The sequence below is a fragment of the Pochonia chlamydosporia genome, chromosome 6 (assembly GCF_001653235.2).
Source record: "Pochonia chlamydosporia 170 chromosome 6, whole genome shotgun sequence".
Classification (NCBI taxonomy): domain Eukaryota; kingdom Fungi; phylum Ascomycota; class Sordariomycetes; order Hypocreales; family Clavicipitaceae; genus Pochonia; species Pochonia chlamydosporia.
In genome coordinates, this window is record NC_035795.1 from 2,117,838 (window position 1) to 2,134,441 (window position 16,604).

At 51.4% G+C, this 16,604-nt stretch overlaps 7 protein-coding genes across 7 annotated transcripts; 4 read left to right on the forward strand and 3 right to left on the reverse strand.

Annotated features, from left to right (window-relative positions):
• Window positions 1-1,920: 1,920 nt before the first annotated feature.
• Window positions 1,921-3,603, forward strand: VFPPC_08936 (DnaJ domain-containing protein; the record flags this gene model as incomplete). The annotated part of the gene is made up of 3 exons (XM_018287552.1): window positions 1,921-2,026; window positions 2,125-3,365; window positions 3,424-3,603. 3 exons carry the CDS (start codon window positions 1,921-1,923, stop codon window positions 3,601-3,603), a joined length of 1,527 nt encoding a protein of 508 aa, XP_018140603.1.
• A 765-nt stretch (window positions 3,604-4,368) lies between these two features.
• VFPPC_08935 (hypothetical protein) lies at window positions 4,369-6,867 on the reverse strand (the record flags this gene model as incomplete). The annotated part of the gene is made up of 2 exons (XM_022428629.1): window positions 4,369-6,451; window positions 6,686-6,867. 2 exons carry the CDS (start codon window positions 6,865-6,867, stop codon window positions 4,369-4,371), a joined length of 2,265 nt encoding a protein of 754 aa, XP_022284200.1.
• Window positions 6,868-7,054: 187 nt separating this feature from the next.
• VFPPC_18040 (hypothetical protein) lies at window positions 7,055-7,246 on the forward strand (the record flags this gene model as incomplete). The annotated part of the gene is made up of 1 exon (XM_022429700.1): window positions 7,055-7,246. One exon carries the CDS (start codon window positions 7,055-7,057, stop codon window positions 7,244-7,246), a length of 192 nt encoding a protein of 63 aa, XP_022285260.1.
• A 901-nt stretch (window positions 7,247-8,147) lies between these two features.
• Window positions 8,148-9,800, reverse strand: VFPPC_08934 (major facilitator superfamily protein; the record flags this gene model as incomplete). The annotated part of the gene is made up of 2 exons (XM_018287550.1): window positions 8,148-9,067; window positions 9,143-9,800. The coding sequence occupies 2 exons, from the start codon at window positions 9,798-9,800 to the stop codon at window positions 8,148-8,150; spliced, it is 1,578 nt and encodes a 525-aa protein (XP_018140600.1).
• Window positions 9,801-11,241: 1,441 nt separating this feature from the next.
• On the forward strand, window positions 11,242-12,279 carry VFPPC_08933 (alcohol dehydrogenase; the record flags this gene model as incomplete). The annotated part of the gene is made up of 1 exon (XM_018287549.1): window positions 11,242-12,279. One exon carries the CDS (start codon window positions 11,242-11,244, stop codon window positions 12,277-12,279), a length of 1,038 nt encoding a protein of 345 aa, XP_018140599.1.
• Window positions 12,280-12,638: 359 nt separating this feature from the next.
• Window positions 12,639-13,649, forward strand: VFPPC_14505 (heme/steroid binding protein; the record flags this gene model as incomplete). Its single annotated transcript, XM_018292273.1, has 1 exon — window positions 12,639-13,649. One exon carries the CDS (start codon window positions 12,639-12,641, stop codon window positions 13,647-13,649), a length of 1,011 nt encoding a protein of 336 aa, XP_018140598.1.
• A 182-nt stretch (window positions 13,650-13,831) lies between these two features.
• On the reverse strand, window positions 13,832-16,300 carry VFPPC_08932 (DNA damage response protein RcaA; the record flags this gene model as incomplete). The annotated part of the gene is made up of 4 exons (XM_018287548.1): window positions 13,832-15,827; window positions 15,881-16,115; window positions 16,177-16,236; window positions 16,285-16,300. The coding sequence occupies 4 exons, from the start codon at window positions 16,298-16,300 to the stop codon at window positions 13,832-13,834; spliced, it is 2,307 nt and encodes a 768-aa protein (XP_018140597.1).
• Between the last annotated feature and the right edge of the window lie 304 nt (window positions 16,301-16,604).

The following is a 16,604-nucleotide window of genomic DNA, read 5'->3' on the forward strand; positions in this document are numbered from 1 at the left end:
ACTATTGCTAAGCAGGTGTTTCATGTGGTCATTTTGAATGCTGTCCCTCAATGTTTGCTCTTGGCACTGTGCTGCACAGGGATCGGTCGATTTCGCATGCTGGATTTATTGATGGAGCTAAGAAACTAATTCCTACAGGAAATGCGAGCACGTCAATACTATCCGATTGAATTCGAGCCACTGCTCGAGCCGAAAATCACGGCAACCGAGAGCGCGCTGAGCTTAGACTCTGGCCATCTCCAGACCCTTCACCATGCTGTAACCAACATGCTTCAAACCGATTTGGCCGAAACAATCTACAGTCAAATTGTCGATGGGCTTCCGACAACTGAATCGTTTTATGAATTTCACTCCCTATGGGAAACGGATGACCACCCTGCCCAATTACACGAGTGCCTCTGCGATGGTATTGTAGAAAAGACGCGCGCATTCCGAGATGATTTCAATTTAGACTCCCTTACCTTCGAGTCCCAAGTATGTAAATTAATACCTTAACTTGCTCAGAGCGAAGAACGAGGGCGACTAATAAGATACAACTCTCTAGCTTCTCGAAAGCTTTCAGAACTCGGCACCAGGAAGTCAATCATTCAAACTTGCATTAATAGAGCTAGTCGCTGTGTCATGCCACCAAATTGCAGTCTTCCTATTTCAAAATGCACAGACAAAGCATAAAGGGGAGTATGAAAGTTGGCTGGAAAAGGAAGACGGACTGGCAGCGACAGGCTCGGACAAGTATCAGTTTACACCCAAGGAGCCTCCGGTACCCTTCTACCACAACTCGTACCTTTTGCATCAGCAGTACCCTTATGGGGTAGCAGATGTTGTTGGGTACTGGGCTGAGGCAAAAATATTTGGCGGAGTTGTCCTCTTTGATAGGAGCAACATTGATGGCGAGGTAGGTGGCTTTCGAGCCTTCTACTGTTAGACGTGGGTTCTAACTGCTTTACAGTTCAAAAGTGTCTACTTTCACGAGTCACTTCTGCAGGGACCTCAGACGATTTACCCATTACTGCCAGAACAGTTTGAGAGCCTAGCCGCCTTTCTGTTATCAGATGAATACACTCCTTGTCCGCTGCCGATGCATGCAACAAAGCTGAATCGACCGCGATATGACCCATATCATGCGATGAAATACTTTAGCATTTATCGGGACAGATATGAAAGGCGGTTACCGTTGACTCTGCAAGCGGGTTGCACGAACAACTCTACAGATTATCCCGAGATTGCTGATCAACTCTGGTTATGGCAGCACTTGGATGATGTAGAGGCAGGGATAGCAGCATTGGATGAAAAAGAGGTGACTGAGGTTAAGCAAAGACTAAATATTATTACGCCATCATCACCGCACTGGGGATTTGACGGGAGATTCATGTAAGATGATTAGCAGGTAGAAATCCATTTGCACAAGAAAAGGACGACATGCAGTATGATTGTTCGCATGCCACAGAGATTTGCATCACGACCACCAAATTGTCAGCATGTGAAAGCAGGCACTGCGCCATGTGGTTAGGACCATGGAAGAATGTACCAAGACATTGGTTGATCTGGCTCCACGTCGACATGGCCCAAGTCGGGGCCATTCAAGGTGGCGTCGAAAGGGAAAAAGTCAACGTGTTGAAGACCAGACAAGATTCAAGGTCGTTGATCTGATCAAATCTGGTTGGAGAGAAAATTGGTGCCGGCACTGCCCCGCCATTACGTAGCAGTTCTGGTTCCTTCAGGCAGAGCGCAAAAACATTTGATCATTTCGCTCGTCATCTCGCCTCTTGGGCTAAAATTTCCCCATCACATCTACGTGTTACAAGCGAGCACGCTTTGCCATTCCGTCCCCTTTCAAACCGGGCTCGTGTTGCAATATCCTGTCCTAGCCCTCCCTCATTATCTATACAGCTGGCAACTGGCCGCCCCCTTTCGTCCACCATGGTTGTCGACACCGCTTATTACGACACCCTCGGTGTGCAGCCCACGGCCAGTGAGCTCGAGATCAAGAAGGCTTATCGCAAGCTGGCTATTGTGCATCATCCAGGTAGGTCGCCTTGGTAGTTCCCGCTATTATACAGTCACCCCTTGTTTCCGACATGCTTCCATCGCAAAACATTATCACATGAAACTAACATTCCCCAGACAAGAACCCCGATGATCCCACCGCCCACGAAAAGTTTCAAGCCATCGGCGAAGCCTACCAAGTTCTTTCCGATAAGGAGCTTCGCGGGGCGTACGACAAATTCGGCAAAGACCATGCGAAGCCTCAAGAGGGCTTCACCGATCCAGCCGAATTCTTCACCTCCATCTTTGGCGGCGAAGCGTTCCAGGACTGGATCGGCGAGATCAGCCTCATGAAGGACCTCACAGCAACCATGGACATTACCATGAACGAAGGCGACGAAGAGATTGAAGAAGGCAAAGAGGATGCCGAATTCCCCGGCACCGAAGAAGCCAAGAAACAAAGCGCAAAGGAACACGCAGAAAAGGAGACGGCCGCTGGACAACCCCCTACGGCGAACGCTCCTCCACCACCAACCGTCGTCATCGACGAGGAAAAGTCCAGCAGCGGGCAAGCCAGCACCGCCGGCGCAGGACCTACACCTCCCCCCCGATCAGAAGCCACCTCCCCAGCACCATCCTCCTCCTCACGCAGCCGAACGCAAATCCCCCTCCGACCCGCGCTGGCCGACCACCCCCACGATGAAGCAAGCCTCCAAGCCGCCGAAGACGAGCTCCGCCAAAAGGAGAAGAAGAAGGGCGGCCTCACCAAAGAACAGCGAGAACAGCTCGCCGCCTACGAAAAGGAGCGCGCGCTCATCCGCCAAAAGCGAGTCGGCACCCTCTCCGAAAAGCTCCTCGACCGCGTGAGCGTCTGGACCGAGACCGACAAGGGCGACGACGTCACGCGTGCCTTCCAGGAAAAGATGCGCCTCGAGGTGGAAAACCTCAAGATGGAGTCGTTCGGCATCGACATCCTCCACGCCATTGGCCAAACGTACGTGTCCAAAGCATCCGGCCTGCTACGGAGCCAGAAGTTCCTCGGAATCGGCGGCTTCTTCAGCCGCCTCAAGGACAAGGGCACCCTCGTAAAGGACACCTGGAACACAATCAGCAGCGCGCTCGACGCCCAACAAACCGTCGAGGACATGGCCAAGATGGAGGCCAAGGGCGGCGACGACTGGACCGAAGAGAAGCGCGTCGAGTACGAGCGCCGCGTCACCGGCAAGATCCTCACCGCCGCATGGCGCGGAAGCAAGTTTGAGATTCAGAGCGTGTTGCGCGAAGTGTGCGACTCGGTGCTGTACGATAAGAAGGTATCCCTTTCTAAGCGATTAGAACGTGCGCAGGCGCTCGTCCTCATTGGCGATATTTTCCTCAAGGTAGGCCTCCCCATCTCTTCCTACACCATGTGAATAAATGGTATTGATCAAATTACAGGCCCAGAGAACTCCCGAAGAAGAAGGCGACTACCTCGTCTTTGAGCAGCTCGTCGCCGAAGCAGCCATGAAGAAGGACAAGGATGAGGATAAGCGGAAAAAGGATAAAAAGGATAAACATCACCATCACCGTCATGCGGAGGAAGTTGCCAATGATGCACCCAATGTGCCCAAGGCGTAGGCCATTTAATCATATACTCGAATTCTGAAGAGCGGATAACGGAAATGGATACTAGGTAGTATATAATCAGGATCAGCATCAGGATCAGCATCAAGGTGATTCGACATAGATAGTTTGGGGATATCAACCCAGATGTATAGACGGTGAGGCTATAGAGCGAGTAATCACCCCTTTCATACACACTTGAAGATCAGAATTGTCAAATTCATTAATTGACATCCTCTATGCCTACTTAGATTGCCCCTCTATCCGCTATATCAGCATTTTGTTATCCCCCGTAATAAAACATCAACAAAACCCCCTATGCATCCATCCATCTGGGTATCAGGTATCTTACAGACTATGACAAAAGAAAAATACAGTGAACAATTTAGACGAAATGTAAAAATCGCTGTGGCATATAGGGCAGACGAATCGCAGTAGTAGGGGTATAGATGGAGCACAAGGACGCAAATTGCCAAGAGTGGTGAATGCTGAGTTTCGAGGATGTGTAAGATGATAAGAGCCGCCAAGGTGATGTGAATGTTGATCAAATGATTGTGCTCGAAACGCCGTGAATTCCAGTATTTGCGCCGTGAATGCTAATCCCCCGCCCCCTTTCTGCTGCGACCGCGCGCGATAGGTATTTATGAAAACATAAGTGAATATCAGGAAATATGCAATGACAGTATTCGGTGAGTGGTGATTGTCCGGGTTGGATAATAGCCGAGGTGTCCATGTGCACCTGTCGTTTAGTCGCAAAAGTTAACAGAGTGAAGTAAAGTGTCAGCCGCTATCTGTAGGCAATTCTATCCCGCTGTCGCGATCTTGGGAACTCTTCGGCCAGGGCGGTTCCAACCCGTGCTCATCGCTTCGTAACGTCTCCTCCTCCTGGTATGAGACCTCGTCTTCGTCTTCGTCTGGTGGCGCAAGCACCCGACCTCCGAGTTGAATGTCGGAAACTCGAACGTTATACTCTAGCGCTTTTTGGCCCTCCTTGATCAGGACCTCGGTAAAATCGAGACACCGTTTTAGACTCTGGTTCATCTTCTGACTGTCAATGAGCAACTCTTGGTGCTTGGTAAGATCTAGCTGGAGGCGTTTTTCATCTCGTCTTCGTCTGGCCTCTAGTTTTGCGCTTGGTAGCATGATGTCCTCTGTGCTCATAGTGTCATTGCTTGACAAATCAGAATCATCAAACGAGTCCATGTCCTCTTCTTCCAGCTCCGTCTCATCTTCTTCGCCCACGTCCGACATATCTATGGGTGGTTCAGTCAGAGCCAGAGAAGTTACTCGGCTGGACGCTGCTGAGAGCGCTCCTGATCTGGAGAGTCGGCGATATCGCCGCAACTCGGCCGTTTGTTTGCGAAGTTGTCGCTCCAATGTTCGGTTGATGGCTTCTAGCGATGCGTTTGTGATCTCCAGGTCCTGAACCTTCCGCTCTCGGCGTGCATTTGCCACCAGCTCGCTGACGGAATCACTGAAATGTGCAGATTTCGTTGGGCTCTGGGGTACTGGAGGTGCGTCAGACTGATCGTCCCCGTCTCTGGATTCGGCGTCTTCTTCCAACTCATCCGCGGCTTGCAGAATGGACGCCATCGTCATAGCAGGCTGCGTGAGGCCAGGGCTCAACGGTGGGGACGCTGAAGCCGTCTCGGAGGGATTCGGTGACAAGGCAAACCGAGGGAGGCTCAGTGGCTCGTTTACGGGGACGCTTCCTGTTCTCTTGTGTCCACGGATCATCTCCTTCGGCGCCGTGTCAATGCTAACTCTTCTCTTAATGGCGGCGGATGTCTGTTGTGGTAATGACGGAGGCGAAGATACGAGCGAGGTTCGCTTGGGAGATGTTGGAGATGCCGCATTGCTTCTCAAGGTCTGTGCCATAGGCGTCGATGCTGCCTTGATTGGCGACGCCGGTCGCTGTGATGGACCTCCAAATGCGACATTGGAGTTGCTGGTTGGTGGTCGTGAAGAGCCCATACGAGAGGTCGAAGATACAGCAGATCCACTGGCGGAATGGACCATGCCAGGTCGCAAGGACATATCAGGGGCTCCATTGGCGTAGAAGAACTTGGACGCCGCAGATTCGGGATTCGGGCTTGCAAGAGGTATTGATGCGTTCGTAGAAGGTGGGCTAATGTTGCGCCCCCCAGTTGCCGTAGTCCCGTTCGCATAGAAAAAAGTATTGGCCGACTTTTGTGGCACGGGTGCCGGCCGTTGCAAGGCGGCCTGATGAATGGATTTGGCATCGCTGGCATAGAAGAACTTGCTCGAGTCGTTTGAGTCACTGGGAAGATCTATCTGCGAAGCTGTCTGTCTAGGAAGATCGTTCGCAAGGGGTGATACGCCCAGGGCAGAGCGGGCGGCATTGTTGTTATTATTGTTGTTGTTGATTTCGAAACCATCGCTAGTCCTGTCGAGGTTGGGCGTACCGCTCGGTGTGGAATTAGCACTATCGACGCGATTTTGCCTTTGCCCAGAGCGCGGAGTGATATTCTGGGTCAGAAAAGCGGTTACAGATGTAGAAACATCGTCTCGGGCAATCTGGGAACCGGCCAGCGTGGGCGTCGATGACTGAGGTCGTCTCGCCAGAGGGGTCACAGGGGGCCCCTTGGCCGCGATCTTGGGAGTCAGAGGGGTTCGGTTGATTGATCTGGCCGCAGCAGCACTCAGCTGGGGCTGTCGAGGCCTGTCGCCGACAGGCATATTCGTGACGCTCGCGGGAGAGGAGCGCGTCTTCACCGTTAGTGAGGTGACATGTTGTTTGTGGTGTTGAGAAGTCGAACGCAACGGCGCGCGGGAAGCACGAAGAGCACTGGCGGCAGTTGGCGTGGAGGCAGCCGCAAGTTTTGGGGTGGTTGCCGCGTGCCTGGTGGTGTTGTTAGCGGTGCAGGTGGGGAGACTTGCCCTGTGGCGTGGCAAGATGGAGGGGGTCAGTGTGACTCTAGGGGCCACATGGGTTCGTGGGGTCCCTATGAGTGTGTGCGGGTGTGTTGTTCTAGTGGTGGTGCTCGCTGTTAGTGGGCGTGTCAGCGTTGATACCGCTCTCTGGTGGGGAACATTGACATGAACCCGCAAAGGGGGCCCAGCAACATGGACCGACTTTCGAGTCGTCACTTCTCCTGTGCCAGTTCTACGACGGGCAGGTGATGGCACCGGCGTCACCGCCGGAGCCGATGCAATGGACGCTCTAGATGCCTTGATGCGAGCACTCGACGCCGAAGTCGAGGACGCAGTCGAGTTGTTGGTGTTTTTGCCGCCAGAAGTGAGGTCGAGGCGCCGCATTTCTCCCCCGACGTCCCGAACGCATCTGGCTGGGACGAGAAATTCGTCAACGGTCTGGTCCAGTCTGGTCGGACAGGAGCAAGACAAGATTTTGGTATGATCAAATCGACATCCGAGGCCAGGCGGCGAAGATTAGCTTGCATGCCCCGGCATGGCACGACGGTAACTTTAGAAATTAGGGGGGCCAATGAGCGCCCAGGACGTCAGACAAATTGAAGATGGCACAATGAATGTCTGGTTCAGTGTTGTCCTCGTGCTCGAACAAGAGCCGATCTTTGATCCACCGGGAACTAAAAGTGAAAGGGGAAAAGATCAAAAAGTCAAGTTTTTGTTGCCTCTAGCTGTGGCTTTGGAAATATTGAATCGGTCCAGCCAGTAACCGGCGTTGTGTGTGTTTACCAGCAACAACCGTTTCACCCTTTTCCAGACTGTTTGCTTTGGGGGAAGCCACATATAAACAAGCACATGAGGTCTGCATGCACAAACTTTCGACATTTAAATTTCTGCATTTAATGTTGGCAAAGTCTCTTTCCCTCGCAACGCGAAATCTTAAATTGGCTTTGCAGCAAGCCAATACCCGACGTGTAAGTCTGTGCAATGTTTGTTATTCATGCGAAACGTCATGCCATTGATGACCCCATCTCGTGCTCGTCACTCCTCGAGGTTTGTTTATGACGGACACGCGCTAGTGGGTGCATCCATGTCTGTGTCCACACTGGAATTCAAGCCTCAATTGTGCATGTTTATTCGTGGCTATTAAAAGAATCACCCATGCGGTTGGCAATTCCCGATAAATGATTCCACCACTGAATGTTTTCAACTATGTCACTACATAGGTATTTAGGCAATAACAATCTACACTTTGGGCTGTCAATACGATCAGTGGTTTGCAGATATTGGGCAGATATTGGCCTCCTTTTTCCCACCATCACTCGCATATTTGTGCATTTGTGCATGGATCGCCAGCCGTGGAAATGAATGCCCCACTTACTTTATGCACTGGCCGCGAGCATGAACTGTCCAGTCAACCTTCATAGTCTGCCATACATTTTGCAGCCACTCAGCGCCGAGTCCACTGACAGAATAGGCAGTCCCAACAAAAGACTGCACATGTCTGAATTTCATAAACATGTCCCAATGCCATTTTCTCAACATGAACCAGACTTCTTCAGCTCCATCAAGGCACTTTCAACATTGGATTGCCATTCTGTCATACCAACAGGACAACTTGAACTCTGTGGCTTGTCCCGGAACCATCTTTACATCTCCCCACAACCCTCTCACGAAGCATCTGTGTACTCGCTCTTTGCCCTTAGCTTCGGCCCATAATACCAGAACATAATTGGTGCAGGACATAACACAGCTGCCAAGCATCCCAAAAGCGTCATGGTCCAATGAACCCCGATGCCTTCATACATCGGCCGAGCCGCCATAACCATCCCCCCTGCCGCCAGATATCGAGCCATGGTGATACTCGCCAGTGCAATGGCCGAGTGATCCCCATAACTATCAATAATGTACTCATAACTACTGATATACACAGCTGTTATGACGATACCAAACACAAAACAAGCCGCAAGGCCAGACCACAACGATATGCCTGGATAATTCGTCCAACCCAGCCAGAACAACGAGATCGGGAGAAGAGGAGATGTGACCATTGCTGGCCAAAGTCTGAATTCGGGCTCGAGAGACGCACCACGTACGTACTCTGTATGTCTGCGCGCCCAACTATACAGCCATGGCGCCGTGATAGCAAAGGCAGTTGATCCAGCGGCAATCGAGGCAAAGCACGATCCTAACAGCCCGTCAGACAACCCATACGTATCCTTGAAGATGTACTCGAAACCCGAAAGAAATGTAAAGAGAAGAATATAAAGAAGCATGAGGTACAAGCCAAACACAATGATGGGCATCTCGGTTATCCAGAACTTGGCACCAAGCTTGACATTATGTCTGAGTCGGCCCACAAATGATGCTGTTCTCGCATGCTGCGATGTGTATCGGTGATTTCCCGTGGCAAGACGGAGCTCCTTTGCTTTCCAGTCTAAGAGTAAGGGCGGGTATGTCTCTGGTAGAAATGCGAACGCAACTAAGAACGCAGCACTCGAGATGATGAGTGTTGTCCAGTCTGGCCAGCGCCAACTCAGATTGTGGTTGGAGACCAGCCAGCCACTTGCTATTGGGGCAGCACATGGACCTGATGAGATGCGTGTTAGTATGTACACTTTGGGCCAAAGAAAGAGGCCAAAGTCTGAGGGATACGAAAACTCACCTATCACGTTGACCCAGGCTATAATTGGAAAGACAAAGGCCCTCTTCACATCGCGGAACTGGTCCCGGACGCTAGACCCGTTGGTTGCCAGCGTCGCACTCGAGAATAATCCTACAAAATACCGACATACGACTCGCCCTCCGAATGTCGACGACTTTGCAGAGCCCAGTATGAAACACAGGTAGCAAAACGTAGATACCAGATACGTTGGATTTCTGCCCGACGTTTCTGATAATGGTCCCGCAAAGGGAGCCCCTGTTGCCACACCCACGAGATACAAGGCAGTAGATAAATTCTCCGTCACCTTGCTGATGTTGAATTCTGCGCTCGCTCTAGAACTCTCCATGGACTCGGATGAGCCTGCCCACCCTTGGACGAAGATGAGTAACGAGAGGATGGCGAGGTTCTTGCATCGTGATGCCAATGGCCAGTTTTGGGGGTTGAGGGCGTCTTCTTGTTCGAATTCGACGATTATTTCCTCGCCTGGGTCTACTCGTTGGTTTTCTTTGCTGTCGCGTGACTTGGGGATGTAGAAGCGACTGGGTCGACGAGGCGGCGGTATGCCTTTTTCGATTGCTGTTGGAGATTGCTTGAGGTCAGCTCCATGGGTTTTTTGAACGAGCTGCCGTATTTGACGACGCTGCACAAATGACCACATTCTCGTCGGTAGATATCAGTTCGCCGTCACTATGGTTCCAATGTCAGGTATGAAGCTTGGGGGTCCGCAGCTGCATTTCTGCGAAACGTGATTCAACTTTCTGAGAAGCAATTCCTGTTTCGAGAGCGTGAATAGTTTATCTTGGCATTACGCATGTCGGATTGAATTTGGCTGGATTGCTGGAATATCACCCTCACATTGGGTTCGCTGTACAATTGATGTAAGCCACATTTACGCTCTATTGACGTCACCACAGCCATTCCGACATCAGCCCACTGGGTTTCAACATCCCAGCAATGGCGCCAGTAGTTGATCTTTATGAATCTTGATTTAAAAAAGTTTATTTTGTAAATGAGTAGGGCCAATTTTTGGCGCCGGACCTTCAACTGCAAATCTAAGGGCTGGATCATGATGATTGGGGCATCCGACATAGTTGGCACCGTGTGTTACAAGACACTGGAAGTTATTGACTCAAATAAGCAGAAGATGCCAATTACCAAGGTGGCATCATCTGAATTGCGTAGGTAGTTAGTTTGGGTCCTTTTGGGTTGTTGAGAATTTGGACTTGAAGCGGCATTATTCCAGGATCACTGCATACTTCATGTACAAATGTCAACTGCTCGTGGTTTTCTCTAGAACGGCCACGCTCTGGGACCACCGTTCTAGTTTGGTAGATATGCATTGCTGTAAGAATCGACTGACATATTACAATGAAAAATTCTGTGAAAGAAAATACTTTCCACAGATGTATTACTGTCGCCAATAAATTCCGGCAATACATCTAAGTTGCATGTGTTTGCGAACCCGAATAAATGGATGTCCGAGTGACGATTCAACGCCCAAAACAAAAAGTTTCAAGGTATATGTACGCAATTTCTGAGTGACGAGGATCCGATATTATTTTGCAATGAAAGAGCATCGCACAGAGTCCTCAACACTAACACTGCTCAAGACATTAGAATTGTACCATCCCATCTACAGTCTATAATTACAAAATTTCACCGAGATGCTCAGATGGTATAAATAATCAATCTACAACCACATCCCCAGAACCATGACCGCATCCAGGATATCCCAACCATGATTCCATTCGTGGCGCACAAGTTCCCTTACAAAGTGGGGCAACGACCGGGAATAAACCAACATTGGACATCAACAGCCGCCAAGGGCGCAGTGATTCCACATCTGATTTGGCATGGAAAGCCATGATGCGGCATTGACGAAAAATGCAGCTTAGAAATGTAGTCAATTGATGAAGCGCAAATATATCATACATGTCAGTATATAAAGACAATGAAGTCGCGATAGTCAAGCATGTACATCATCATCACCAGCACCGCAACCATAGCATCTGACACACAGCATAGCCATCTACGGACTCACCTTAGCTATAACACAACCAAATAAACTCCCATATAAACCACTACAAAAAATCACCAAAATGTCCATGAAAGCAATCATAATCTCAGCATTCGGACCCCCCGAAAACCTCATCCTCAAAGACATCCCCAAACCAACGCCCACCCCCAACACAGCACTCATCCGCATCCACGCCTTCGGCATCAACCACGCAGAAATGCACATGCGCCGCGGCGAATGGGCCGAGTCCGTCCCCATCAGCGGCATAGAATGCGTCGGCACCATCGAGGCCTGTCCCTCCGGTGAATTCGAACCCGGCACGCCCGTCGCCGCCCTCATGGGTGGTCTCGGCCGCACCATCCCCGGCAGCTACGCAGAATACACAGTCGCCAGCGTGAACAACATTGTTTCACTGGGTTCACCAGGAGAAAAGCTCCCGCTGTCATGGGCTGAGATTGCTGCCTTGCCGGAAAGCTACGCCACGGCATGGACGTGTCTCTTCCGCAACTTGGACCTAAAAGCCGGGCAGAAGCTGTTGATCCGGGGTGCTACATCGTCGTTTGGACGAGCGGCGGTCAATCTTGCTGTTGAGGCTGGGGCGATTGTTACGGGGACGACTCGCTCGGAGTCTAAGCGGGAGGAGTTGAAGAAGCTGGGTGTGAGGAATGTGGTTCTTGAGGGTGCGAATCTCGGGGATAGACTGGAGGAGGAGGGTGTTGGTGGGAAATTCGACGCCGTGCTGGAGTTGGTTGGGAATTCTACGGTGGTGGAATCGTTGAAGCTGGTGAGGAGAGATGGTCGCTTGTGTCTGGCGGGTTGGTTGGGTGGTCTTGATCCGATTGAGGGCCCGGGACCGAAGCCTGGGTTCAATCCGTTGCTGCAGATGGCGAGTGGAGTTCACTTTAGCTTTTTTGGGAGTTTTGTTTTCGGGACGGAGGCGTTTCCTGTGTCCGATGTTCCGTTGAGGGAGATTGTTGACAAGGCGGCTGAGGGAAGGTTTGATGTGCGGCCGTGGAAGGTGTTTGGCTTTGGGGAGGAGGAGATTCGGGATGTGCATCGTGTCATGGAGAGGGGTGAGGCGGGAGGGAAGATGGTTGTTAGTGTGAGTGAGGGCGCTTGAACAATAGTAAAATAAACAAAATAACTTTCAGAGCACTCAATTTCAATTCTATTTCAGCTTCAGAAATACAAACCAGTTTGCTATTGCTACGGTCACCAAGATAATTCACTAGTGCTTGATTCAATGTTGCTGCGTCCCATTTCACGTCACCTCTTCTGCAGGGTCTCAGGTACGACACCAAAATGGACCAGATATTGCGGGGCAAAAGCCAACGCCACACGGCCGCTAAGCAAGTCACGTACCTGACATTTCTTCCAAGAAAGTCATCCCAGCATCCCTCATCATCATCCTACAATCCGCACCACCCACCAATCCTCCTCGCGATCGCAAGACGCCACGGCCCAACCACGACCACAGCCATGGGCCTCGTCGGCATCTCCCTCATAGTCGCCTCGGTCGTCTACGTACTCATCCGACCACCGGGTTGGTTGGCGCAACGCCTATTCCAATGGCGCTTCCCACGTGGGACAATCGCGGATTCCCCTCCGCCAGAGAAGCAGACTCCCAGCGACACCGCCCCAAGGATACAAGAAAACGGGCACTCAAAGACTCCTACGCCTTCATCAAACGGTGTCGCCAAACAGCCCTCGCCGCGGGAGTCCCAACGCCTGCAAGATGCGGCCATGATGCCTCCCCCTCCTCCGCCCATAATCCAGCCGCCCCCCATCGACGAACCCGACGGCTCAACAACGCCAAAGGCATCCGCAGCCACACGATCCGACACAATACCCAGCTTCTCACTATCAACAGAACCAGCCGCCTCTAAATCCTCCTTACCTTCCCTATCGAGCATGATGCCCCCGCCTCCTCTGCCAGGACGTCTCCCCTCAGCCGGCCGTATCCCAACACTCCCTCAGTTCCCGGCTCCGAACTCTGCGCAACGCGCCCGGGGACCTACTCCGAATCGCGGGCCACCAGGACTATCTGCTCCGAATGGCGGCCTCGCTCCTCCGCCGACGCACTCGTCCAAACCCCAAAAGCCTAGCCGCAAAGTCCTCCTCGATCCAGGCCACTCGCCGCTAGACTGGGCACGTATATCCGGTCCCAACGCAGACCTGCGGGGTGTGGAACCGTCGACGCCGTACCTTCGTGTCACGCCGTCAATGTTGAAGAAGCAGACGGGGCGTAAGGGCAAGGACGCTTGGATGGCGCTGAATGGAAAGGTGTACAATGTTACGCCGTATGCCAAGTTTCACCCTGGTGGGATTCCGGAGCTGATGAGGGGTGCGGCAAGAGATGGCACAAAGCTGTTTGGTGAGATTCACCCCTGGGTTAATTACGAAACTATGCTGGCGGCATGTTTGGTTGGGTTGTTGGTGGAGGAGCCGGAAGGTGGATCGCACAAGAGTGAGATGGATCAGATGGACTGATTTGAGCTTTTGATGTTGGTCTTCGAGCCAATTTTCTGGCTTACGAGATTTATACGGCCTGTGTTTCGGTTTGGAATAGACATGCCACGATATACATATACATTCTTAGAGAAGATACCCCCTTGAATGAGATAGAGCGCAACAATTCTCAACGTGTGACTTCGTCCTATTGATCCTTGCGTCTATCGTCGCTTGCCGAATGTAAATTTAAGCTCATCCTCGCTTTCGTCACTATTAGCAACATCCATGGCTCGCAACGTCGATCTTGGCCTCTTGGCTCGCTGGCCTGGCAAGGAATCCGCAGCCGGTCTCTTCTCTTGGGTAGCCCTAGTCTGTCTAGTCGATGACATGGTCGAATTGGCTTGGGATGGTGTAGCCGTGATTTTCGTGCTACTTGTCCCGGTAGGGCCAGCCTGTTTTTCTGCCGGTATGCTCTGAGGCACCTCGTCTTCCTCCTCACTCTCTGAAACGACGACATGTGTGACGCGCTTTCGAGGTGAAGGCTCCACGGCTGACGCTGAGTTTTGCGTATTCTGACCAGAACGGACACCAGTGAGCGACCTTTTTCGGTCAGCGCTTTCATCCTCGAGCCAGTAATTATCGCCTATTCCAAACTCTTTATTCTTGACTTCTTGCAAAGCAATAATAGTCCTCACGGGCTGTCTCCCGGTTGCTTCGCCTCTGGCACGAAACTTTTTAAAGTTCTTTACACCGTTCCATTTTGGATTCCAGCGGCCATCTGCAACATCCTGGTCTCTACTCCTGGTTTCTCGGGCCGGTAGTCGGATTTCTATTTCCTCCACTATATTCAGACGGCGGATTTCAGCGAGGTCAATGTCATCGGGTAGATTGGCTAGGTCTTCACGCTCAGCACGAGCTCTCGCTTCCTCTTCTTCACGGTGACGAGCAGCCATGGCCAGCACGTCCATCTTCTCTTTCTTTTTCTTTGTCGGGGCTTTGGCAGGCTCTGTCTCGGGCTCGGGCGAAGGAGAGGCAAAGTCTTCGCCTCTTTCTAAGCGCTGTCGCTTAAATCTGGCCACAGCTGGTGCCATGCCGTCCATGAGGTCATCCTCTATTGATGGTCTCCTTTTCTTCGATGAAGCGTCCTCCATATCAGGAGGTAGTTGCGATTCACCCAAGTGGGCATCCTGCGAGACGAACAGTCCACCCTCATCTTCTTGCATTCGGCTTGGTGCAGAATCCCGGGGCACAGACACCGCAGCGGGCTCATCCATATCAATGTCAGCATCATCATCAAATCCTGCAAAGCGTCGCTTCACCAGTCTCCGGGTTCGGTTCCTCCTGGTCCGTGGTTGTTCCTCGGAGGCTTGCTCAGGTTGCGCACTTGTGACATTATCTGTTGATCCCGCTTCGAGGCCAGTTTCGTTGGCTACTTGGCTGGCTGGCGCTGATTCGACTTCCAACGGTCTTCGAAGTTTGCTGGCATCCTTGGTCAAAATGGCTTCCAAAAACTCGTTTTGTTCTATAGGTCTGTGATCCAATCGCAAAGAGACTGCCGTTATGAATTGGGTATACCAGTCGATGTATTCGCCTTTGGCCGGCAAGTATCTCACAAGTACAACGCCCTTGCCCTCGCTTCCATCTTCAAAGGAGCCAAGTCCCTTTTCTCCTGCGACCTCCTTAACATAGCGTACAAAATCATCAGTGACGGTCTCGCCAGGTTTAATGATTTCGAAAATTGCCTTCCCACCGCCATTTGTGATCGGTGCCATCAGGTTGCTGTATTGGGTCTTGTCATAAAAGATGAAGGTATAGCCCTCAAAAACATCTTTTCTACCGGCATCCGGTGCATATATAGCATCTGGGTGCTGTACAGGCTCGCCTCCGCGCGGTGGCAAGTGGTCCATTGCACTCGGCCAGTTCGTTCCAAAATCTTGCTCCAAAAGACTCGGCTCGGAAGCTTCCGTGACTTCAGCGGCTTTTGTAATTGCGTCCAAAAATGTCTCGGTGACGACATATTTCCCGTTTATTAGCGCTTGTAGCCCTTTGGCTGTATTGCGTTTCCGTGACACAACATGTGTCGTGTGCTCGATATTGTAGTCGGTCAATAGCTTAATGTCAAGCTGCTCGAATTGTTGTCGTAGACCAGTGAGGGGGTCGGTTTGTAACTCTTTGTTCGTAAACGAGAACGTGAAGATGACGGAAAACCATGTGATCCTGGGAAACTTCATCAGTCTGATCCAACCCAAACCAACAGCACTTGCCCGTACCTGAACTTGCTTGGGCATTTACCCATTGTAACCTCGACTTCGGCGTCGGTGGTAACATATTTGTCACCCCGTATTTTGCGGCCACTAACAACTGTGCCAATCTTTGTGCCCAAGTCTTCGATCGTAAGTTTTGATCGGCTAGTCAAATGATGCGCAAATCCGTCTTCGACCGACTCTACAGTAATCGTCAAGTGCTTCCGCGAAATGGTGCTATGAGATATTGCTAGCTGGCCAGCTGTTTTGAAGTCAGGCAAGCCTTTTAATGATGAACCCTCACGGAAGGGGAAGGAACGTACGCTCAGATGCCGTTCTGCCAAACAAATAGGTCTTGCCAGGTCGGAGCCACAGCCGTCGGCCTAGGACGCATTAGCGAGGTTCATATGTAGTGTTGAAACAACGCATACAGACCATCAAAGGCATCTTTGCTCTCTAGTAGCCACATTTCTGAGGCCCGGTTTGGGAGACGGGCATGTCCCCGACAAAACTACACAACAGCAATGGGACGGATGGCGGATGCGGTCTGGTTCCATGATCCAGCGGAACAGAACCGTGAACTTTTGGAGGAGACCGCGCGCAACGCGTTGGTGGCACCTGCCCAATTAACGCCAGTTCACGTGCGTCATTTTGTAGGCACTGACTTGCAGCACCTGCTCCGTGCTTCGAGCGAACATTGAAACATTAAATCATCAACGGCCTGGTCAAGAAACATTTTTACCTCGTTTGA